Here is a 26,244-nt window from a genome sequence, read left to right on the forward strand (position 1 = left end):
ACAAAACATACTGGATATAGCAATAGCATGCTTATATTACTAGCTATTTTTCTAAAATTTCTAAGAACATTGTAATATTGTAGTTTTAATAATTATAATTGGGCGATGCCTCATGCCCTCTATTGTGTTTGACTTCGAATGACGTCTAATTCATAGGAAGTTTAGCAGGATCACATCAAGCACTCAAACATTATCATTACTAATGTAGCTATCGACCAATTTGCCTGAAGCAAATTCAATCATTTTCCAGGGGTACTGGGGCAACTGATCCGAAGATAAGAATATGATCGATGATATTTCATTCCATAGATCTAAAAAAAAGAACAAAGGGTGAATGTCAAAGCACAAAAACATGATCAAATCCAGTAATAGAAAGTAATAAATTTCCTTTTTTTTGTAGGCTACTAGAATCCATTTTACTCATCAAATATACACAAAAAGACATATAAAAATGCAAAAGATGCATCCTGTAACGGGATTCATTTATACCACTATGCTGTCTAGTAGACTGACAGAAAAAACATTATATTGCTGCCTAAAGAGCTCTTGGGAACAAAATCAGACCGATCGATAGAAGAATCTGTTGAGTTTGAAAGGTAGGGAGTAGAATTCCACACTTCTGGGATCGTTATTAAACGAACGGAACTTATCCCACCAATGATAACCTCTATCTTTCCTTACTGAGCTGTCTTTCCGATCTAAGGTGTTGTCCAAAAAGAATGCAACAACACCTCCAACAAACGCTTTTGAAGAGAACGGCACGTTCAGGCTATCGTTGAACTGCAAAATAAGTGGGGCTCTCAGTTACTAACCAACCAAACATGGGATTAAATATATAAACTACAACTCAAGCAAGATGAAAGGTTCTATGCATACCCATCTATGACGGGTGTGGACCGGACCATAGCCAGCAACCGCCGTGAACTCATTAAAGTACTGTGGCACTGATAAGCCAATGAAAATAGAGAATCCTAAGATAAATTTTGTTCTGAAGCTGTTGAGATTGCAAAACTGAAGGAAACTGAGACCTGCGGAACCTGTTCATGCACGATAAAAATTTATGATATCAAGATGTGTGAAGAGCTTGTAGTGAGTCAAAGGCAAACCAGGGATACCAAATACAAAGCTGCTTTTTACATCAAAATACTTACCTACATAGCCAAAGAAAAGGCAATACAATGCCGCAACAATTGGCGCTGGAATGGAAGCAAAGATGGCTCCAAATTTTCCTGCAATGCCCGAACGATTTGCAATTCAAACCGAGTTCTTAGTAAGTGGAAAATCAACTCAGATAGTCCCAACATTTTGCTTCCTAGATCACCCACATTAGATATCCTTGCAATCAACAATTAATAGAGCAGTTCTTAGAACTGATAGAATCTGACTAAAATTTATACTAAACTTCTATCCTTCAATAATTAATCAAGGTTATCCACACGCACGCTACATGCACTTGATGCACAATACCCCTCCAGTGGTCTGAGGTGCTAGGCCTTCCAGGTGCATTTTTCACTTATATATTTTAAGAATTCTGGACTCAGCGGTATTCAATTCTTTAGATGTATAAAACTCATTCTCATCTTACAAAATGGGGGCAAAGTTACAACAATAGTCAAATGATGCCATAATTTATATATTCATGCAGATTTTGTAAAACAGTACACTAAATATCACCAAGAACTTAAGTAACCATCCATGCAATAAGTCGCTTCTATCATAGTCCAAAACAGTAAATGTGAAATGGGAACCACAGAAAATCAATAATTGGATATCACAATATTGATTTATATTAGTCTAATGTCTATGCCACTGATTTAGCAGTTTCGTAACAATTAACTCTTAAGATTAAGAGTAAAGAACTTGTACAAAACCGCCCAGGTGGATGGAGATCTGTAATGAACAATTGCATTGTAATGGCTATTGTGTTTGCATAGGTCTATCCTCTATCCACCCAAAAGCATAAACACATGCATGGGGCCTGATACATGATAGTATGATACACATGAACAGCTTACCAAGAAGAGAAAAGAATATCATAAATCCGGCTGATATTTGCACAACTCTCCGGCTGCCAATACGTGTCAACGCTAACAAACCAGCATTTTCACTGTAGAATGATAAACCAAGTGAAACTTTCTAGCGAACCCCCCAAAAAAAAAAAATTACCTATCAGTAATCAACAAAACATGCTCATAAAGACAGGTGTTTCTCACAGTAAGTCTTACACGGACACTGTGGAACCACTTGCTGTTCCGAACAACCCATCCAAAAAGATACCAATTCCCTGAAAAAAAAATCACGGAGGCACGTCCAGCAGCAGTTCAACATTCAACTAATCAATAAACAGAGAGGCCTGCAACCGAAACTTCTAATTACCTGCCAACCAATGCCACGACTGAGAATAGAAGGTGGCAATGGAGTTGCACTTGCATACCTAGAAACGGCAATGAAAGTACCAGTGGACTGCATTATCATGGAAAGTATATAAGAACATAAAAATTGTTATCAGTTTGAGACAGTATGCACATAGCTGTCAACCCGTGACTCGAATCGTGACTCGATTTCTTAATTCTATGACTCACAAGAGTTTTTGACAAGAACATGAATTTAGTTGAAAAAAATATAATTATATAACAAAAGATGAAGCATGTAAAAAATATAACCCAATAGCAAGTAGATAAAGCAATAAGCCAAAAATATAAATAAGTATATCCTTGTAACTTGCATGCACAAAAATAATTAAGTTCTAAGTTCCAAGCCAAAAATATAAATAAGTATATGCTTGTATATGCTAGGCCCAGAGACTCGACTCGTAAGAGTCTTATTTTTTCGAATCGACTCCCAACGACTTGTTCGACTCACCAGACGACTGGAACGAGTCTACAACAGAGGCGAGTCACCCCGAAAGCCCAACGACTCGACTCGACTCGGGAGTTGACTCTTACTACTCGTAAGAGTTTGACAACTATGAGTAAGAATGCATAGACATGCAAAGTATAACAGTATGAATAGAGTTCTAACTAAAAATTGCCAACAGAGGGGGAATCATCATCAAAACATCTAATAAGGCCTCACACTCATCAGTTTATAAGCACAGAGAACAGACCTCCACAAGAGCAACCAATGAAGCAACCATCATGGCAAATACTTCTCCTGCATTAAATGTGGGTGTCCCCCATTGAAATGGATATGGAACTCTTATCCTGTAGACATCAATCAGACCCCAGAAAGAGCCAATTGATATTAAAAAAAGGCTCATGTTAGTCCACAAAAAGAATGCCAAGGCTTCATAGAGCAGTTTTTATGAAATTTACAAAGCAAACTAATCAAAGTATGCAGAATATAGCATCTAGTGGGCACCAAGGATTTAAATATCGGTTTCGACTTTCGGGGTCAGTTTCAGCCACAACTGAAAAATTTTCGGTTTCGGCCGAAATCATGTAAAATTTAGAAAAACAATTTTGGTATTTTACAAGATTTCGGCCAAAATTATGTAATTTCAGCAATTTTGGTGGAAATCTTGTAAATTAACAGAAATTTAGCCGAAATTTCGAATTTATGTACTTTCGGTGTCTGTCCCAGCCGAAATCCGAAAATTCGGTATTTCGGCCGAAATTTAGAACCATTGGACACCAGCTCAGTCTAAAACTGTACCAAAAAATCATTCAAGAACATAGCTAGCACTTGCTGAAAAGGACAAGGAACAGTCAAACCAGTTCTAATAAAGTAACAACCACCTGATTTGATGCTGATATTAGTTTCAAATTCTAGCTAGAATGGCTCGTGGCTATATGGAGGTAAGAAAGGGAGAAGTTTCAGATGATCTTATAAATGGACCTTGCACTTTGGTCACAGAGCAACGAATATTGACATGTCATACCACTATACCAGCAATATCAAGAAATATAAATGACAACAAAAATCATGCAGGGTAAAGTGACAATGGCTCTATTGTAAATCCTGGGATAAAATTGGACCTTGATCACCTCAATATTAATTAGAAGCATTTGCATCCAAGATTCATGAGATAAAGAAGCACTAAACTTAGGAGAAATAACCTAGTACTGAGTAACATGAGCATATATTTCAACGTAGGTCAAATAGCAGGGATTACCCTTACCATGGAGCAGCACCAACAAGTCCGGCACGATCAGTACGGCAATGGAGCTGAGTCTTTGGTGGTGAATGCTTATATGCACCACCCACTGTGAGAAAGTATGCATATACCCACACAATTATAACCGAAAAGATAACAGCAAATCGATCAAAAACATGATTACTCCGTTTGTGTATTGCATGGGGTATATACTGCAAACAAGAATTTCCAAATAAATCTTTATTAGATTTGAAGGAAATTAAAAGATCTTGCTCAAACAAAACTAGAAAACAAGGACTAGCCAGGGATATAGGTTGCTGTCAGTGCTTAATTAATCAGAAGATGCTAATTGAATTGTAGAAGTAAAAATGAGATTCGGGTGAAACATATCCAAATATGTTACCTGTGAAATGAGTATTAGCACAATTAACTGTGGAAGACCAATCTCAATACATTTTGCAACCTAAGCATTAAAGGAAAGAGTTTTCAGATATATAAAACAAATGATGGGGTAGGGAAGAATCTTGAACAAGTAACGTAAACTACAGAGGTCATCTCGAAATAAATAAAGACAAGATAAACCTACTGTTATTAAAAAAGAAACAACTTAGAAATTGGTCAACTACCAAACATGGATCAAATAAATGAAATACTCACACACAGGTACATACACACATACTTATAGTCCCTTCCTAAGAATGCTTACCCCGGGGAAGCCAAGCTCATAAAGCCCAAACCCTGCTAGGGCTACCAAAGGGACTGCGGAGAGTGGACTTAAGAACCTGAGCAAATATGAAGAGCTAAATGATACGCACTTAATGAGCAAAACATCAGATGGTTCCATACTGCAATCCTAATACAAAACCAACCTCAAGACAAAGCGCCAAAGACCACTGAAGCCAATGATAATCTGAGGAATCGACGCCATAAGCAGGGCACCCTGAGTCCCACGCATGATTCGCTTGAATTTCTGCACAGCATCAGAAAAACAAGTTTCATAATTCAGAATCAAATCAACATAGAAAATTGGTAAACACAAAGGATAGAGTTAGACCATTACCTCATGGGGATCTATGATATCATTATATCGATCATTCAAAATTATCGAAATGGTGGGCACAACAAAGGTATATGACCCTCCAATTACAGCGGGTAATCGAGATCCAAATAAAGTTTGGAACAGTGTATTCAGACCGGCGACAAACAGTAGCGTCTGGATCACCCTAACTTTCTCCTCCTATGAAAAGCAAATGGTGGTTATTGTTGGAATGACCAGATGAACAAGTAAAGGAAAAGAATAAATGAAAGAGAAGTTTTTATCAAATGTTATGTAGTCTTACATTTCGTCCTCCCATTTGAGGCACTAGAGCTGTGGGAATGATAACAGTGGTACCTAGCATGACCAGGTAATGTTGGAAACCAAGGAGAATGGCCTCCGCTGCATAAAAAAAACCACCCAGATCGGACGAAAAAATCATACCATTTTTTTATGGAAATTCAATCAGTTGAAACAAAACAAAGAAAAAACTCACAGGTTTCAAAATTAGGCTCAGTTTCTTTTGGCCAAAAATGGGCGTAAAAATAGATTTTACGCCCGTTTTCACACTAAAAAATGAGCATAAAATTTGGTTTACATCCATTTTACAGGAGAATGGCCTCCGCTGCGTAAAAAAAACCACCCAGATCGGAAAAAAAAATCATACCAATTTTTTTTTATGGAAATTCAATCAATTGAAACAAAACAAAGAAAAAACTCACAGGTTTCAAAATTAGGCTCCGTTTCTTTTGGCGGAAAATGGGCGTAATAACAGATTTTACGCCCATTTTCACACTAAAAATGGGCATAAAATTTGTTTTACATCCATTTTACACCGAAAGAAACGGAGCCTAAGCAAATAAACAAGCATTAAGGTTCATTAAAATATAGAATAAGAGATATAAATGTAAATGGATATCAACAAAATTGAACGAAAACTGGATTCAATTTTCAAAATATAAAAATAGAAATCCAGATGAGCTTTTCATAAAAAAATTAAAAGAATGGAGGGGGTGTTGAAGAAAAAATCAGAGGAAAATGCAAACAAGGAACAAGCCTAAATATAAAAAGGGAAAAGTTTGGAGTTTGAACAAAATCAAAGGAACAGTTAAATAAAAAATTAAAAACAAAAATCTTATTATTCTTGTAGGATGGGCTAGAGGCAAGGTTTTACATCCTCATCCTGTATCTTTTATTATACTGTATCTTTTATTCTTATTAATAAAATTTAAGGTGCCACGGGTTAATACAGAAATTCCAGGCTAAAAAAATTATAAACAAAAAATTGAAGTTTCAGCAAAAATCAGAGGAATATCATTAAAAAAATAATAATCAGAGGAAATCCCAAAATGGGTCTCAAGATGACTAATTAAAGTACAATTGTTCCATGAGTTTCAACCAAAATAAAAATTTTTAAAAAAAAACATGAATTATAAACAAAAAAATGGAGTTTAAATAAAAAATCAGAGGAATAGCATTCAAAAAAAAAAAAAAAAATAGGAAACCCCAAAATGGGTCTCAAGATGAATAAATAAACTACAATGGTTGCATGAGTTTCAACCAAAATTAAATTTTTTAAAAAAAGTCATCAGTTATTTCCACACAAAAAATGGGTCCAGTGCTGCAGAAAATTAAGTAAGAATAGGAGATAAAAAGAAAACTAACGCCATGGAGGAGGACTAGCTATGCAGTAAGCAACATTAGGCAGCTGATCCTTCACTGGATGTGGCTGAAGCTCATCGTGTTTTGGCGCCGCTACCACTACTCCTCCTGACATTCTTCTTCTTCTACTTTTTTATCAACCTTAGACAATCTTCAAAACACAAAACAAATCAGAAATCTATTAACACCACACCAAAATTGACACCCCACAAAATCAAAATCCCAACCAAGCAAAACCCAACTCTCCAACACTAAAAACCCCCCAAAAAAATAGCCTCAGATATTCAAAAAACAAATAACTAATCCAAGACCCACAATCTCCAAGCAAAACCCAACTCTCCCAACTCCCAACAACAACAAAATTAGACCCTCAAAACCCAAAAAACAAAAGGCATCAAAAGTCAAAATTCTCTGACAAATGAATTTGATATAAACACCAGAACCCAGTACTTTTACAGCCCAAACTCACTCCAAAACAGAGAGAGAAAAGGAAAAAGGAAAAAACCCAAAAGGTAAAAAGAAAGCAAAAAACCAGAAATCTTTAAATGAAAAGGAATGTACTCTGGCTTTCCTCTCTGTACTTTGTTTTTCTGCTACTAAGGTTGCAAAGATTAAGATAAACAAACCTTGAGAAAAGCAAAGAAATCTCACACTCTTTTTCTCTCTAAAATGCAATTACAATACATTGTAGTGTGCAGCAAAGTTGTAACTTGAAATGAGAAAAAAATCATGGGCAACCGACACATTTCTTTTCCCAAACCCTGTCTGCCCCACAAAGCCACAATTCAGTTACCATCCTATAAAAATAAAAATAAAAACCGGAAAAGTAATTTATTTTAGAGGATTTTTGTAAAAGAAGGCTTTTTCTTTGATTTATTTACAAAACCAGTCTTTTAGAATTTTAATCTGACAATTTAGACATAGAGTGAGTTGTCACATTCGAGCAAATTTTGCAAATAACTTAAAAAAAATGCCCTTTTAAGCATGGTTTTAAATTTTGACCAAAATTTCGGGTTTCGGTAGCGGCCGAAATCGGGTATACCCGAAACATTACAATCAAAATTTCATTTTTCCTGAAATTTCGTCCAAATTTTAAGGAATTTCACCCCAAAATCTCAACTCTGTTTGTTATTTAATATTTTCCCAAAATTTCGGTTGACATTTTGGCAGAAATTTTGTACGAGATAAAATGTTATTTTAATTGATTTCGTTGGAATTAGGCCAAAATTTCAAATTTTTGGGTTTCGGTCTGGATTGAAACGCATTCCGAAACTGAAATTTGAAACCATGCTTATAAGTGAAAAAGCCACTTTTCAACAGATTTCGTCTTATTCATTTAATTAATCTGAGGTGGCTGCTCTCTCATGCAACAGCCGGTCCGTGAACTACCTTCTACGATGGACCCTAGCAAATCCCTTTATATAATAGATCATTTGCCTGTTGTGTGTATGCTATGTAGAAAGAGGTATCTTAGGTTATTAAGATTTCGTTATGTAAATGTAGAGGAGTGATCTATGTGGCTCTTGGATCTTATAATATGTGTAGGCGCGCCTACATCATTCCGCCATGGACCCTGGAATTGATATCCTATTTTAATTCCGCCCTATTCTGATGTTTTGTTCAAGAAAAAAAAAAGAATAAAATGAATGATACCGATGCGGAATTAAAGGACGAAATTTTTTAGAATATGTTTCCTATCCAAAGATACGGTATTCTTATTCCGCTATGGTCGGAATGAAGTTTTTATTAGAAAATAAAACTTAAATTTTATAGGAAAATGTTATCAGCGCTACTGTATTTTGACGAGGGCACTCCTCACTTCATTAAAAGTACGGGGTATGGCCCGCCCGTACTATAGGATGATCAAAACCGTCCATTAGATGGGCCACAGCCTAAATAGGTAGTGCCACAAAAATTATTTCCATAGGTTGATCCTAACCCTCCGATCTATAGAGGGTAAGGACCAACCTGTGGAAATGATTTTTGGGTTACAACCTATTTAGGCTGTGGCCCATCTAATGGACGGTTCTGATCATCCTATGGTACGGGCGGGCCATACCCCATACTTTTAATAAAGTGAGGAGTGAGTGCTGATAACATTTCCCATTTTATATTCTGATTGATATTTTGTACATTCTATATCCAAGAGAATTAGGGTAGGATTCCGATTCGGATTCTTGATTTCGGAAATCCAAAACCTCGCCTTTAGCTTGAATTGATACCGATTCTGATTCTTGATTCTGGAATCCAAAACCTCGCGGTTGATTTGAGAATCACTTTAAATTTAGATGTGAGGTTTTGCCATTGTTAGTAAGAAAAAGGGCATATGAGTATTTTTACCTCCAATATGAAGATAAGGACAGAAATGGAAATATAAAAAAATAAAAAAAAATTAGATATTTTTTTGAGTGGAGAGCGAGAAAAAACAAAAGAGAAACGTGGAGAGTTTGCTTTCGCTTCATTACACGACACCTTCGGTGGGGCCCACATTCCATGCAAAAGTTGGGGCCTACTTCAGAATTGAATTTTTGATATTTGACTCTCTTCTCTCATACACAGTTTGTATGTATATATATGTAGAGAATTTATACGGTGTAAGCCCTTATAGTCCCTTATTTTTCACGAAGTACTGTCCGGACCCCACTGTAGGATGATCCAAACCGTCCATATGATGAGCCATAACGTAAATAGGCTGTTCCCAAAAAATCATTTCCACGGGATGATTCTATCCCTCCGATCTATAGAGGAACTGTATTTATGGAAATCTCTATAGATCGGAGGGCTAGGTTCATCCTACGGAAATGATTTTTTGGGCACAGCCTATTTACGTTATGGTCCATCATATGGACGGTTTGGATCATCCTATAGTGCTGTCCGTACAGTACTTCGTGAACTATAAGGGCTTACACACCTATTTACGTTATGGTCCATCATATGGACGGTTTGGATCATCCTATAGTGCTGTCCGTACAGTACTTCGTGAACTATAAGGGCTTACACACCGTATGAAATCTCTATATATGCATACACTGTTTTTTTGTGTATGCTATCACTCTACTTCTCTCTCGTATACACAGTTTTTATGTATATAGTATATGCCATCACTACTTTTTTTTCTTATTTTTTATGGGTAAATTGCCATCACTACTGCGCCATGATGAACACAGCTAAAATGGATGGACTGGCCGACTGGGGACTGCCTGGTTCGGGACGCATTGGAATAGAATGGACGGGACCATGACTGGTTGCCACGTGGTAGATAAAGGAAGGGCAGTGAGGAGAGAGATAGACTCATGGGGAGTCGATTTATCAATTTGGGGAGTCGATATAACCAAAGCTATATTTGACATTTAGGAGATGATTTTTTCACCCCCGTGTAGGATTATGCGCCCCACTTGTAATGTGGTTTGACATAAAAAAGCGTTAAAGTCTGCCACAATTCACTTTTACTCTCCCTTCCATATCAATTCACTTTTCCGATGTTGGATCTTCGCTTTCAAGTGGAATCCCCAACAATCTCCCTCTCCATGCGGAACCAACATGGGAGCTACAAGATCTTCCCCGGGGAATTCTGTCCATACTCCGTGCCTTGTTTGGATTGAAAGAAAAACATTTTTTATGGAAAAAAAATTTCCAGAGGAAAAAATTTTCTCTCCACATTTTAGAGGGGAATGATATGATTATGGGTAATTGAGAAGGATATTATCAAAGATTGAAAATCCCTCAAAGTAAAAAATTGAATATGGTTGGTTCAGATTATCTTTTTTATTATGTAAAAAATGTTGGAAATTATAGAAATATTTTCCTTTCTATACTCTTCTAGAAAATTCATGCAATCTAAAGAGAGCTGCACCAAGGTTGCTGTGCGCCCGAGCTCTGATAACACTTGTTGAGACTCGAGTATAACTCACCCTTCCATATCCGTTCACTTTTCCAATGTGGGATCTTTGCTTTACAATGGAACTCCCAACAATCACAATTAATAGCGATCTAACATGTAGACAGTAATGCCTAATCACTTTTGCATCCTGCAATTTCCTAGGTGCTTTCTATGTTCTCTCTTGTGATAATTATTAGAAGAATCATAGTTTATACATTGAACATTCAGTGCATGTGAATTTATCACACTCTAGAGGTGATCATTTATGGTGGAGCCCACAATTAGTATTGGACGTCTAGCCTACCCAAACAGGTCTACATCTTCCAACCACATGATTAGAAAATGAAATTGGGCCCAAAATATGTTATCCCACACACTAAAATTTATGAACAAAGAAACCCACTTGTGCATATTTAAATCAGCCTAACAATATGGTCCTTCAAGTAAAGTATGGTTCCACGTCTTCTCCTTTGGGTCCTTGAAAAAGAAGTTTGGGCATGTCCTTGAATTTCTGAGCCCTAGGTCCCCAACATTTCCACATGGCCAAATAAATGACATCTAAACCTAGTTTATCTTTGAAACCCTAGATTTAAAAGGTGGGTTATGTAATAACTTAGTCAAGTGAATAATCATAGGCATCTTTGAAAAAACACTAATGCTTTTTGTAGTACTATGTTTTGCACAGTTAGGAACCCTAGATTTACAAGATTGGTTGTGTAATAACTTAGTCAATTGAGAAATCATAAGCATCTTTGAAAACATTTAATGCCTTTCTCTAGTAAGAACCCTAGATTTATAAGATGGGTTTATGTAACAAATTGGTCAAATGAAGAATCACAGTGATCTTTGATTCTAGCATTCCACTATTCTCTTTTGGGCTCTAGTAAGAACCCTAGATTTACAAGATGGGTTTATGTAATAATTAGTCAATTGAATAATCAGACACATCTTTGAAAACTTTAATGTCTATCTAGCATTCAATTAAGTGCAATTTTAGTATAATTTCTTACTCAGCAAGTAATCTATTTGATTAGATTAATCAAATCGATAAGTAAACATCTGACGTGGATCTATTCAAGCGCCCTTCTTTAGCCCTTACATAAAGAGGGGCCTTGCATCTATCATTCCTCATCCCCAAAAGTTATTAACAACCAACCTAAGGAGTGTCCAATAAAGCGAAGATTGCCATTAATCAAAACAAGGGAGTGTGGATATCAAAACATGGTCGAATGAGTTAGATAGTCCATTATGGTGGGCCCTATAGCTCATGAATCACAAGATTTACAGCAATAGTCGTCTGACTGATTAGTGTGATTTTTGTATTGTGGTCCGTCCATGGTTGGTCCCACCATGTGCAAACGTTACCCCATAGATAGCATCTTAGGAAAGTGAAAGATTCATCCCCTTCTCTTCTCGTCCATTCTCTCAGGTGTATTTATGAATTATGACTACTGTTTTTACACTAGGAGGTGACCTGGGGTCCGGGGAAGAAAAAGGGGCAAATATATTATTTGCCCTTTACAAAGAGAGGGGTGTTTTAGTTTACCTTAAATGGAGATTAATCAGGTGAACCCCCCCTTGTTTGTATTAGTTGATATTGAAGGGATTTTTGGTCTGTTTAATCTACGTTCCATTCATTTATGTGATATGATCTGGTGTACATTGTCATACACACACTAAGAGAGTTAGAGCCATGGTTTCAAAACTCCCCTGCATCATTATAGACTCCCCCGAGTCTAGACTCCCCCGAGTCGATTCCTTTTTAGCTTGGCCACGTTCTTGTCCGAGTCCACGTTATTTTTGACTTCTACAACGAACAAGTCTAAAACCCGGGGGGGAGGGGGGGGGTTGCATGCTACCAAAACAAGGAGATATAAATATAAGCAGCCAAAGGGAGGGTTCTTTTAGGTTCCTTCCTAAAAGACACTAATTGGCCCAGCTTGTAGCTAATGTACATGATCAGATCCGTTGATCAACACCTTGATTGGATGATCTTAGGCCATTGACCCATCATCTCGTGTAGGGTTCACCCAAGAAAAGCTAAACCATTGATTTTTTATCCCTTTTATCTTGTCCATGGAATGTTTGTTCTGGATGGGGCCCATACCTTGTGCCTAGACCTCATTATGTTTTACAAGATCAACTGTCTTGATCATGAATCACTTTCCTTGTGGTTCTCGAAATAAAATTTTCTAACATCAAGAAAATAACAAAAGAAAAAAAAGAAAAAAGAAAAACAGCATTTTCATGCAGCTTTCAGCTTTTAATCCTTCAAGCCAAGCTGGCATTCCTAACATGAACGGTGCTATAAAAAAGGCTACTGATATTGGCAATACCTTGTTTTGATAATTGCACAAACTCACCTTGCCTTTTCCTTTTAATTAGCTTCTAAGATCTCTTTTGGTAATCATGATAAGCTCTGACAGCTGGATAAGTAATATAAGACAAGGCGAGTTAGTGCAATTATCAAAACATGGTAGTGCCAATATCAGTAGTCATAAAAATAGTAGTGATATATACAGCACACAGTTAAAATGAAGAATAATGAAACATCGGTTGGTTGATAATTGCAGGTAGTTGATTGGGGCCTTAGACAAAAAGAGGTAATGGGTTGTAATAGAAAGAGACCTGTGAGCATTTCAAGTCCTCAATCTCTCACTCATCTATCTTCTTCTCCATTTTCTTTCTTAATAGCAAAGCATTCAAACGCAAATCTTCCCTTCTCTTGATAAAGAGAGAGAAGAGACTCTCCTATCCCTTTTTCTTCTTCCTAAAATCTCATGTTCTATTCTCATCACCTGCAAAACAAAGACTTCAAACATTTAACCTCAGTACTTTTTTCTTCTTCTTCTTGAGACAAACACAGAGAGATGGGGAATTGCCAGGCAGCCGATGCGGCGATTGTGGTGATACAACACCATGGAGGGAGAGTAGAAAGGTTATATTGGCCAATTATGACAAGAGAAGTGATGAGAAGTAACCCGGGTCATTATGTCGCGCTAGTTACTCTATGTCACCCAGAGGAAGATAAGCATGGGAACAATGGTATGCGTTTCACGCGCGTGAAGCTTCTACGGCCAAAGGATATGCTTGTTCCAGGCCAAGTTTATAGGCTAGTCACCACTCAAGGTCTGGTTTTATTCTTCTTCTTCTGTATATGTTCTTCATTGTTCATCCTTACTTTAGATGTGTAGTAGAGGAGTTCTGTTTTGAAGAAACTGTTTGTTTCATAGTTTCAAAATTCCCTAGCGTCGTCGTGGACTCCAACGAGTCGACTCCCTTTTACCTTGGCAACATTTTGTTCTACAGAATCAATAAAAACTCATCTGACTCTCCCAAGTTATGACCGAGTCAACCGAGTACTCGACCGCATCGTGCCGAGTCGACTAGGATTTTCTTCAGCCGCATTTTGACCTGCATCCGTGTTTTGAAACAATGGTTTGTTTACAATTACTTATATGTTTTTGGGTTGCAGAGGTTATGAAAGGATTGTGGGCGAAGAAGTATGTGAGGACGAAAAAGAACCAATCAGAATCGATCAAGAAGCAAGAGATGGAGAGGGAGATGCAGAGTTTGGAATGTGTAACTGATGCAAGGCCTGAAATGGAGATGAATCAGGTGAACCTCTTGTATGCATTTGTTGATATTGAAGGGATTTTTGGTCTGGTTTAATCCATATTCCATTAACTTATGGGGAATGATCTAGTGTATGTTGTCACACACACACACACACACACACACACACACACACACACACACACACACACACTTAGAGCCATAGTTTCAAGACTCCCCCGCATCATCGTGTACTCCCCCAAGTCGAATCCATTCTACCTTGGCTGCATTCTTGTCTGAGTCTGCGTTTTCCCTAAAAAAATCAACAAAAAGTCCTTCAACTCTCTTGAGTTATGACCGAATCAACCGCATACTTGATCATGTCGTGCCGAGTCAACTAAAATTGCTTTGGCCACGATTTGACACACATCCACGTTTTGAAACACTGCTTAGAGCTTTTCAAGTGACTGTTAACACCATTCATAACCACACTTCTTCTATTGTCAAACACTTCAGGTGGCAAAACAAGATGGACATCAACTTAAGGCGAAACAGTCAGCTGCTGGACCATCACGACGGTGGCGTCCCTCATTACAGGGTATTTCGGAGGGTGGAAGCTCATGAGGTACGATGTCAACAATCATCGGAAGAGACGGGCAGCTGAAGAGAGGCAACAGATTGCAGAAACCAGGCTGGCTATCCTTTCAAAATTGTTCGAACTTGGGAATAAACAAGACATCATGGAAGTGGCTAGAATGGTCATTGATTCAAAATACTGTCAAGGACAAGTTCTTCATTTGAAATGTTTCACAGAAATACAATCCTTGTATAGAAGAAAAAAATGTTCGATGTTGAAATCAATTACTGTTTTGAAATGAAATTAGATATGACCTCATGATATACATCAAACCGATGCAAACTGAACTTCCAATTCATTTTTGTGTCATGGGTTAGTTGTGCTGATTATGGTTTAAAATTTTGGCCAAAATGTGTCAGTTTCGGTTAAAGCTGACTCGAAATTCACATAGAATCGGAATTTTACAAAATTCCGCCAAATTTTAGGAAATTCTAAAATTTCGCCTAAATTTCAGCCGAAACTTTATTTCACTCTTATTTACAAGATTTCCACAAAATTTTAACGATTTCTACCGAAATTTAGACATTTCCATCAAATTTTTAAAAATACAGAAATTTTTAACTGAATTTTACATAATTTCGGCTGAAATTTCCACCGAAATATTTTGGTTTCGATGGTGGCTGGAGCCGACACCGGCACCGAAACCAAAATTTAAAACCTTGTCAATACATGGTGGATAGATGTGTGTAAACCGTGGAAACTGGGGCATGACAAAACACACAAACATGGCAATATGCGTATAAGAGAGATAAAGATGAGAAGAAACTAACCATGGTCATTTTAGCAGTTCGGAGGTCCAGGTTTCCAAGTCCTGGTGAACATAGTTTAGAACTTATAACAAAGCTGTCCCATTCAGCCAAGCATTTTCTTTTCCTTAGTGCTAACAACATTTCTGGGAAATGTTCCACAAAGAATGTCCCTGGGCCTCCCCGTATTCCTTACGCAAAATGCCGCTAAATATCTGCTTTCCATTGCCATATCTAACTAGTTAGCATCAATTAATCACTAACTGATTAAAAGCACCTATCCATAATCATACATGAAAAATGATGGCAGTTCTATAAAATTTCCAATTACATGTGATTGTTCAGAAGGAACAAAATATTGTGAACTTCTATAGCTTCCATGCATTACATTTCACTTTGTCATTCTTCACCTATTTTCCGGTGAAGAGAAACATGGCTTTAAAGTAGAGAAATACAATATTATGACCGGCAATTCCTCCAAGGAGATGATATCTGCAATCCTATATTTGGATAATAACAGCCCCCCCCCCCCCCCCCCCCCATTTTGAGAAACACTTTTCTGATTGGATGTTTATAGTTTTTGTAGATTTGTAACAGCCTTAAACAGCTCATAATAGAAGTGCAAATTGAAGAAAGAGTTCCACTATCAAATATGGCAGTGCCTATATCATTAGACATGATTGTCATCCAACAAGTGTCTCTTTCGAATGATTCAATGAAGAGCTTATTCAAAACTCCTTAGCACCTGCTATGGTCAGTATTGCATGGACACTTAAATGTTTCTGTGATGCTCAGACACAGCCAAAGATACAAGTAATAAAATGCATAAGAAGCATCCACCTCAAGCCCAAATGAAGAAATTCATGAGAGAGGTTAGTCAGTAAGACAAATGAAGGGATTGAGCCTCTAGCTCTAACCCTGAGGTCGGAGGTTCGATCCCAGCTTACCTACCAAAAAAAAAAGGAAAAATGGAAAAAAATAAAATCTAATTGTACTTTGGTTTGGAAATATTGGGTCTTGAGGTTTCAAAATTTGGATTCAGAATCCAAGGTTTGAGGGTTTGAGGGTTTGAGGTTTTGAAATGATAGGATCGGAGGCAGAAAAGACCACTTTTTCAAGAAAAATGAGAATCAACAAGGGTTTTTCTCATCAAACAAATAAAGAAGAGAGAAAAGATGATTAATGGAGAGAGGAGCGAGAAAATGATATGAAATAGGTACCCCTCTCTCTCTCTCTTGGTAAGTTCATTCCTCTTATCATTTGTCTTCAATATCCTCTTCTTATTGTTCTTCTCTCTCCCTATCTCTTCCAAGTTAGAGGATTTTGTTGGTTGAGATGTTCCTCTCTTGTCCATTCAAGGATAATGGAATAAACATTGTCATTGTTTTTACTATGTAATATTTTATAATCAAGTTTAGAACTGAAGCAGCAATGAAAACAATGTTGATGAATAATCCTAACATGAGGAACCTGTTTGGCGGGATGCTGACAAGTTTAAAGGATCATGAGATCTCTAAAATGCACATGTTAGTGCAAAATCCGTTATCTTCTCAACATGATGTGAGCATAAATTCAGCTGTCTAAACCAAATCAGAACACGATGATGGATTAACTGTCCCAAGAGAACTGATGCTGCATAAACTCTACCACAGATGTTGTGATGGTTTGGGACATAGAGAACACCTAGTGAGGACCTGGAAACTCAAGGGGGAGTTTCAAATATACAACCTCCATAGAGGTTTCTTCCTATTCAAGTTCAATAACAATGAAGATTGTGACACGATTTTGGAAGGAAGCAACTACTTCTTCGTTGGTCGACCTTTGATCCTCCGTAGATGGGAACCAGGCATGGCCATTGAAAAGCTCAACCTCTCCACAGTGCCAATATGGATGAGATTCCCCGAGCTGAATCTGAGTTTTTGGTCGGCCCATTGCCTAAGCAAAATAGCCAGCAAGATTGGGCATCCGCTATACATGGATGTTCAGACGACGGAAGCCTCTTGGCTGAGCTACGCCCTAGTCTGTATCGAAGTGGAAGCTGGAATAGACCTCCCAAATCAGATTGATATCAGAACATATCTTGGAGTAACTCACCAGAAAGTGGAGTATGAATGGAGGCCCTCTTCTTGTAAGGAATGCAAATCCTTCAGCCATGCCTCTTCCTCATGCCTCAAAAAGCAAGCTAAAGAAAATGTGAAAAAGGAATGAGGCCCATCAATCGAAAAGCTTCTCCTGAAAAGAGGAAACCAGACCCTGAGGATATAATCCCAAAAGAAAATGAAAGGCTGGAGAGACGAGCCCCAATCCCCACAACTAGATCCCCACCAAAATGCTCTTCAAAAGCCTGAAAAAGCCAGCGCACCCACATCCAACACAACTTCAGACCCCTTTAATGTGCTCGAGACGGAAGGGGAAGAAGAGGGAGAAGATGAAAGCACAGAGGAAGATGAAATCCCAAGTCACATAAATCATATTGCTCGCAAACCCCACGAAAATGAAGAGAGGCAGGTGGCAGCTAGAAAGAATCATCAGAATTTGCAGAAAAGCTAAAGAGCTAGGAAGTTGAGTAAGAGGATGATAGACGTCCTTGGTTACTAGGAGTTTTTCGATATCTTTCCTTAGATACTGCTTCTAAGGATAGATCTTGTTGTTGTTCTCTTGGTCTGTATCCCTATTCTTGTGATAAGGTTCGAGTTTGTATGCTGATTGTATCATATCTTTATCTTCTAAAAAACCGGTAGGGGTCCCAGCCAAGCCCCAGCTGACCAATAAAAAAAGGAAGATTTTTTTATGGTATTCAATATTGGATGCAAATTCAAAAAAAAAAAAAAAACCCTTCTTATATCATCTAATAAAAAAAACATCTTGAATTAGAGAACCAAATTAAAGGAGAAAAAGGACAGATGGGCCAAGCGTATAGATGCAAGAAACCAACTGAATACTGATTGTCCCTGACAAAATGCAAAACAAGACAATCCCACTGCAGATTTCCAGATTTTTAGGGATGGGAAACAGGTCAGCAGTTCCCTACACAGCAAATTAATAGGGGCCCTCATGAAAAGAAAGATGGATCAGCAAAAGAATAGTAGATATAATTTCCATACAAGCTTATATCTGAGCATTGAATTGTGAACTTCAGGATTAGCAGGACAAACTAATTGAAGGTTTTATCACAACAGCTAAAGTTGTACGGATCATCTATTTTTTTAAGCAAGAGTGTTGGACATGAATAGGTTGAGCACATCATCTATAGGAAAAGGATTAGGACTCTCTATCTTCTTTGATGGTAAGAAAGAAAAAATTGTTCATGAAGAAAAGAAAAATACAACACCACTTATGAAATGTCACCTGGTTGTAACTCTATAACTGTGCACACACAAGTAATAATTGCAAGGGAATCGAACTACCAATAACTAGACCTTTTCTATCGACAACTTCTTTCGCAAGATCATATGCCATGTCATTTGCAGATATTGGTATACGTCTAAGGGCAGAATCAACTCCATACATAGATTTTTTACTTCCAAAACGTATCATAGCTAAGCTCCATCGGCCCAAAGAGCTTCAAGGCCAAGTGATCGCGTTCTTTGAATCTCCCTCACCAATAAAGATCAAGACATCTCTGTTGAAGATGTAAAGGCTGGTGAAGAGAGCTCTCACCTGTGCTTCCTTAGAATCATCATTACCACTCAGACTGAAAAAATCCTAGATAAATTCACCGGAAGACTTATTTAAAACTCAACCCACACCTGGCAGACCAGGATTGCCAAGTGAATTTTGGTCAAATGAGATTGGAGGCAGAGTAATCCATATCAGTGATGCCTCTACTTACCTAAAGAGATTATTCTCCAATTTCTAAGAATATCCTCTATTGGCAATCCCCAACATGCACCCTTCAAACTCAACAATCTTAAAAACTCCATAACAATCTTCCCAACAGACTATTCCTCTTTGAAAATTCCGTCCATCCAAATATGCCAAACCACAACATAAGGAAAAACCCCAAAGCATTCTCCCATTGTCATCAAACGGACTGATTCTCCAACTAGCACAAGTAGCCTGACAGACTTTGGGAAGACCCAACGCATGCCAAAGCAAGATAGCATCGTCCCCCAAATCTTGCGGCAATAGGATACTTTAGAAATTGATGATATAATGACACGACTCTTCTTCCTTCTTATAGAGAATGAGTATGCTTGATAATCTGAACTTCTTAGTCCTTCTGCATGTGCTTGGCTTACCCATCACCGTCATTCAAAGCTTTGACCCTGAGAGGCAGGTTTCTCTAGAAAGGATGATAAGCTATCTATTTCATCTTGCCTGATGTTTCTCCTAAGACCTGGGATCTTCACCACACTCCAATGCCCTCCTCTTCTCACGTCTTTTCTGATGCTCATCCCTCAACGGTAAACTAAAATATACAGTCTTGGTGTGGAGCGACACATAAGATGTTTCTACTCTCCCATTCACATCCAATCTATCCCTTATTTATCTACAATTATTTTGTGTCATGGACAGCTTTTTTTCTTCTCCAAATCTCCACAACTACTTCCTGAAAAATGCCTGGTTTCTCATCTTTAAATTACCAATTTCCAACCCTCCAAATTATCTTGGCTTGCATACCTTCTCCCAAATGATAAAGTTCTTCACTTTCTTATTCTCCTCATAGCCTTCCCATAAATACTGCTGTAATTTTCCAACTTTGAAGCGACGCTCCAAGGTAATTTAAATAATGAAAATCAATGCTGCTTGTAAGAGAATTATACGCCCATTAAAAGATAAATAACTCCCAAAAAGCTTTATTTTCATTCTCTCAATCACTAGGTCAATAGGTTTGTTTATATTCCTACACTCAGTGGAAGGCCATAATATGAAATCAGGAGTTTTTTCCATTTCACACCCAAAATTTCAGCATAGGCTTTAATATCAATATCTCCCATATCGATTCCTACCACTGAACTTTTCCCAAAATTCATTCTTAAACCAAAAACCACTTCAAACCAGAGAAGCAGGATTCATACCTGGAGTTGGGGATTCGCGAATCCCCGAATCCCACTTTATAGGAACCCCGATTCCCAGGCGATTCCCTGTGAATCTCCATCGAATCCCAACTCCCAAGTGACTCTCAGCGATTCCCCGGCGAATCTCCTGCGATTCCCCGACGATTCCCCGTCGAATCCCCGTCGACTCTCTGGCAAAACCACGATTCCCGCTTCCAACCATCCCAGGAGCCTTCGATTCCCGCTTTCGAATCCCGAATCGAATCCCGCTTTCGATTCCCGCCTTGGCAACCTTGCTTCAAACCACCTTAGAATCAATCTAAGATTCTTCATTTCCTCCACCTTTTTTCAAGATAAATTATTTTTTTCTTAACCAAATGACTTATGACATCACCCTCTGAAAGCCAAATACCTTACAACAAACCAACATTTCCTTTCTGTGACACCAATACTCCTCACAACAAACCCCAACACAAACTTTAATAGATGCACATCTCATAATTATGATAAACACATGTAAACAAATCATAAAAACAAGAAAAAGGTACCTAGCAAAATGCATCCTTTTAGAAAGAAAAAACATAATAACATCACAGTATGTACAAACAAATCGCCGTACCTTCTAATTCAACATAAAATTTAACCAACCTTGAAACTCCCTGTGGAATGGAAACTCAAGAGGTAGAATATGATTGGAAGCCATCAGCACAATGTCCATCAGCACTTAAACATAAAGGTACAAAAACCTCAAAAGTTCAAAAAACGGAATGGGTCCCAAAGAAAAGCAATGATCCCAGGGTTGAGGAAAACATCACAAATGAGATCATGCGCCCTCAGAAAATCAATGGTGCAAATACTCCCCCCCTCCCCCCCCCTTTCTCTCCTGGATCCAAGATAGAAAATCAATTCAACATTCTTCAAAACCTCGACTCAGAAGCCATCCAAGACAATGACAATCAAGACTCAGATGCAAAGACGGATGATGAAGAGAGTGAAGAGGACTACTCCGATCCTGAAGAGGATTCGTCATTAGAATCCTCCTCAGAAAAGGAGGACGATCAAACAAACACAAAAGGTCTCAAAGAATCTCCCCAAAAGAATGTATCACGTAATCAAGTCCACCTGATTCCAGTTGAGCATGAAGATAGTGGTGAGTAAGAGATCCCAAAACTTAAGGAATTAAATGAATCATGGCAGGAAGTTCACAAGAAAATTTGGCCAAAACGCCCACAAAGACCCGAACATACCCCTTCCAAATTAGCTTAATATGTAATTCACAAGTATTAAGCATTTTAATCTCTTAGGTTTAGTGTTTGTCGCTCATATGTGTTGAGCCTTGGCTCTCCCTCTCTCTCTCTCGCATGTTCCCAGTTAGGGTTGGTTTTGTGCTTTTATTTTATTGTATCATCTTTCTCTTTATCTAATAAATCGGTATGGGTCCCCGCTAAATCCCAGCTTACCCATAAAAAAAAACTACGAACATCAATTTACACAGACATATTAGGAAAATCCACAGAAAATTGTTAGAGGTAATTAGGTCAAGCAAAGAGTGCTTGAAGCATTACACCCAAGGTATCTAGTTTGGAATACCAAGTTTGTTGCCTCCAACCCCTATATATATTAGATACACTAGGGTTTTAATAGGTTAGTGGCTCTAGCCCAAATAGGCCCACTACACCGGTCCATTATCTTATTAGGCTTATATTATAACATACATGGGTTATATTATATACCCAACAATCTCCTCCTATGTTCTACATATAGCACAATCCAATAGATAAATAATGTGATGTTCAAACAAAATATTGAATCATCCATAGCACCATATCAAAAAAGATATGTAATCCAACAAAAAACAAGAATACTTTTAAGACTAACCAAGAGTTTTAGAAATAATCTAAACTCAAACGAAAGCAGTTTCACATGTAAGTGAACCCCACTGATCTTAGATGAATTCATTCATGGGTTATGATTCTCATCGAGATCCAAAATAAATTTCCACAAAAAAAGTGAACTATATGCATACTGAAATGAAAGCATAGTCTTTATGACTTTAGAAGATTTACTCATCAAGTAAATCATCTTCATCAAAGTCCAAATCAAGACATACTTCTTCTTTTTCGCCATCCCTGTGAATTACCAAATATGGATTTCATGAAAATGAATCCAATCATTTGTGTAAAACACTAAAGTATCTAGTTCTACTTGAAGAAGAGCTTAGTACAATTCCATAATTAACGAAAGTATCTAGTTCTACCTGAAGAACTTAGTACAATTCCACAATGGCTGAAAAAGTATCAGTATCACTCTCACCATAAGCATTATTGTCAAGTTTCAATAAAGAACAAGACCTAAACAGCTTCTTTTGCAAAGAACCATTCATCATTGTCAAGTTTCAATAAAGAACAAGACCTAATAGTTTCTTTTGCAAAGAACAATTTCATGTTTCCATTTGGAATGTTACAGGCATCATATCCAAATTGAGTTAAGCTATATCATCAAGTTTGGAATGAAACAACATTTCCCAAGAAGGACATGTCATCAAATGTGGAATGACATAAAGACAACTGTAAACATCATTGAAACATATCAAGTGCTTATCTTGGCCAAAAGGAAGATTCGAAGATTCAAAATAAAATGGATGTAGGTTAAGTCCTGTCTATACAGACTTTAACCCCATCTCCCCCACAGTTTTGAATATTCGATCTTTAGTCAGTCCCTTTGTGAGAGCATCGGCCATATTATCCTTCGATAGCACATCAACCACAGTGATAATTCCTTGTTCTATAAGATAATTCAGCGTGGCATGTTTCAGCCTAAGATGTCTCCTCTTACCATTAAAGAGTGAGTTCTTCACAATCGTAATTGTAGCTTGATTATCACAGAACACACTTAAGAAATTAATCCTTAACCAAGTTAGTGGAATGTCCATAATCAGATTCTTTATCCACTCTACTTCATCTGCAGCTGAAGCTAGAGCATAAATTTCCAATTCCACACAACAGCAGTAGATTTGTTGTCCCCTAATTCTGATCCCCATGATTCATCAGAATATTCTTCCATAATAAGTGGATGGCCACCATAGTTTTGAGTATACTCTTGAGTACACAAAAGGTATCACATTAGCCTCATAAGGGCATCTCTATGCTCATGGTCAGGATTGCTAGTAAAACGACTCAGCATATCAACTATAAAGGCTATGTCTGGCCTAGTGCAACACAAAACATACATGAGACTACCAATCAGTTTAGAATAATCTAACTGACTCACACTGTCTCTTCCGTAGAGATCAGCTTCTTGGTATAATCAAAATGGTGTCTCACTCGGTTGGCACTCACTGCATCCTCAAAAGGAAAGTAGTTTTTCATATAATGGGCCAGGCCAAGGGTGATTCTTTGCCTTTTAAAAACGTACTTTCATACCAAGAATGGTGTTAACAATACCCAGGTCTTGTCATGTCGAATTCTTTACCCAAGGTTAGTTTCACATTACTCATTTCAGAGAGAGATTAGAAACAAGAATCAACATCTCATCTACATACAAGCAAATAATCGCAACCTTATTCGACACAGAACGAAAGTAAAGGCATTTATCTGAGTAACTGGTCTGAAAACCAAAGTTCTTTACTACCTTGTTAAATTTTTGGTACCACAATTTAGGTGCTTGTTTAAGACCATACAAAGATTTATGTAACTAACAAACTTTGTTCTCGAAACCATCCATGACAAACCCTTCAAGTTGGTTCATGTAGATTTCCTCTGACAGTTCTCCATTGAGAAAAGCTGTCTTTACATCCATCTGATACCAAAGCAAGAAGAATTCTTATCTTGGTCAAATAACAGACAGGTGAGTAGACATCAAAGTAGTCTATCCCACTCACTTGAGTATAGCCCTTAGCTACTAAACGTGCTTTATACCGAACTATGGATCCGTCAGGATTAAGTTTCTTCTTCAAAATTCACTTACAACCCACAGTCTTAGCCTATTTTGGCAAATCAACTAGCTGTCAAGTTTGATTTTGTAACAGAGAGCTCATTTCATCATCAATGGCTTCTGCCCACAACAAAGAGTCTCTAGATCGCATCGCTTCTTTATAGGATGATGGATCATTCTCTAAATGGTACGTCACAAAGTCCTCACCAAAGTTCTTGGGTACTCTATCTCTTGTAGAAACTCTTAAAGGTTCTGATTCAGAAATCAATGTAGGCTGGATGTCAGAAATATTCTGTCCAGACTCTACAAGCAATTCTGTAACCATCTCAGTATCGTCAGATATGGTCAAACCATGATCTCTGAGAAATTTATACTCAAAGAATACTGCATCTCCAGATACTATAACCGTATTGGTCGATAGATCCAAAAACCGATCCACAGCACTATCTTCTGCACCACCTAAATAACACAAGTGTTGGCTCTAGGTCCTACCATAGGTCTCCTAGGGTCTTGTATCCTCACGAAGCAATACAGCCCCAAGTCTTAAGAGTGTCATATCTACAAGGATATTTTTGCCATAACTCATAAAAGGTAGAGGGCAACTTAGAATGTTGTACTCTATTCAGGATGTGATTTACAATTAAAGCTGATTCTCGCTCAATAGCCTCATCCTTTCCAGACGGCCGAGATTCGGTTTTCCGTCCAAGAGTTCCGGCCTCCAAGATTGCACTCAATGAACTTGTTTATCAAAAAAAAATTCAGCCACAAGCCTCTCAGCCACAATGGCTCGAAGCCCGATCTTCAACCTGACTTTGCCGAGAGAGTCTCTGTTTGGGAGGGAAGAAGCCACGGCCAGAGCTTGGAAGGGAAGAAGCCACGCCCAAGAACCTTGTTCGAAGGAGGGAAACCCACTTCTGGAAACCTGGTCTGTTGGAATGAACCATTCTTCTTCAATGAGAAGCTTGATGGAGAGAATCAGCCACCACCCAAAAAAAAATCGTCAGATTCACCCTCCCCCCTCCCCCTAGTCCGATTATCTCATGTAAAAGATGAGACCAAATCAGCCACCAAATCCGGCACCAAATAATTCAACCCCAAAACGAATTGGGCAAAAGAATTGATACCCGTTTAAAACTGAGATGAGAGAGGGCAGCAAGTTGGGATGCAGAAAGAGGCACACGTCTCAGGGGAATATGTGCAGAGAGAGAAGAGCAGAATTGCGTCTCTAATTCTCCTTTTATAAACCACATTAGAGAAGAACCCCAAAACTGATATATTCGACCAACTTGCTTTGATAAGAGACAGGCGTCTTTTTTTCTTTTTCTTTTTTATTCCAATGAGTGGAATTAAAACCGAGATGGTGTGTGTTGTAACATATCCAAGAGAAACTATTCATCCGCTCCCTTCTCAAACGTTAATTCAACGAGAGAGAGATAAATGCCAACGTCCAAAAATTAGGGGTTTTTTGCTATAATGCTTCGAGATTGTTAGAGGTAATTTAGGTCAAGCAAAGAGTGCTTGAAGCATGGTATTTGTTGCCTCGAGGCTCCAGCCCCTATATATATATATAGGGGCTGGAGTATATATATAGGGGCTAGAGCCTCGAGGCAACAATATATATATATATATATATATATATATATATATATATATGAAACTGTTAGTGAGGAGCTTAAGCTCACCAAACTTATGGTGAGCT

At 37.9% G+C, this 26,244-nt stretch overlaps 3 protein-coding genes across 6 annotated transcripts; 2 read left to right on the top strand and 1 right to left on the bottom strand.

Annotated features, from left to right (window-relative positions):
* Positions 1-361: 361 nt before the first annotated feature.
* LOC143856762 (nucleobase-ascorbate transporter 6-like) lies at positions 362-7,578 on the bottom strand. Of its 4 annotated transcripts, none has more exons than XM_077367036.1 (15): positions 7,421-7,578; positions 6,798-6,945; positions 5,437-5,534; positions 5,157-5,333; positions 4,966-5,066; positions 4,803-4,878; positions 4,500-4,559; positions 4,121-4,308; positions 3,107-3,203; positions 2,377-2,463; positions 2,226-2,284; positions 2,016-2,107; positions 1,152-1,229; positions 877-1,037; positions 362-780 (listed from the first exon to the last, which is right to left on the bottom strand). In XM_077367036.1, the coding sequence occupies exons 2-15, from the start codon at positions 6,907-6,909 to the stop codon at positions 559-561; spliced, it is 1,608 nt and encodes a 535-aa protein (XP_077223151.1). In that variant the 5' UTR covers positions 6,910-6,945; positions 7,421-7,578; the 3' UTR covers positions 362-558. The 4 variants fall into 4 exon arrangements, with proteins under 4 accessions (XP_077223151.1, XP_077223153.1, XP_077223150.1 ...); XM_077367038.1 differs by having other exon boundaries at positions 7,446-7,566; XM_077367035.1 differs by having other exon boundaries at positions 7,356-7,512.
* A 5,690-nt stretch (positions 7,579-13,268) lies between these two features.
* On the top strand, positions 13,269-15,164 carry LOC143856700 (uncharacterized). Its single transcript, XM_077366968.1, has 3 exons — positions 13,269-13,803; positions 14,150-14,292; positions 14,746-15,164. The coding sequence occupies exons 1-3, from the start codon at positions 13,545-13,547 to the stop codon at positions 14,851-14,853; spliced, it is 510 nt and encodes a 169-aa protein (XP_077223083.1). The 5' UTR covers positions 13,269-13,544; the 3' UTR covers positions 14,854-15,164.
* Positions 15,165-17,241: 2,077 nt separating this feature from the next.
* LOC143856635 (uncharacterized) lies at positions 17,242-17,820 on the top strand. The gene has a single exon (XM_077366903.1). It carries the CDS (start codon positions 17,242-17,244, stop codon positions 17,818-17,820), a length of 579 nt encoding a protein of 192 aa, XP_077223018.1.
* Positions 17,821-26,244: the final 8,424 nt, after the last annotated feature.

Source organism: Tasmannia lanceolata, unplaced genomic scaffold (assembly GCF_043159265.1).
Source record: "Tasmannia lanceolata isolate RefF3 unplaced genomic scaffold, GAP_Taslan_0.1 ptg000023l, whole genome shotgun sequence".
Taxonomy (NCBI): Eukaryota; Viridiplantae; Streptophyta; class Magnoliopsida; order Canellales; family Winteraceae; genus Tasmannia; species Tasmannia lanceolata.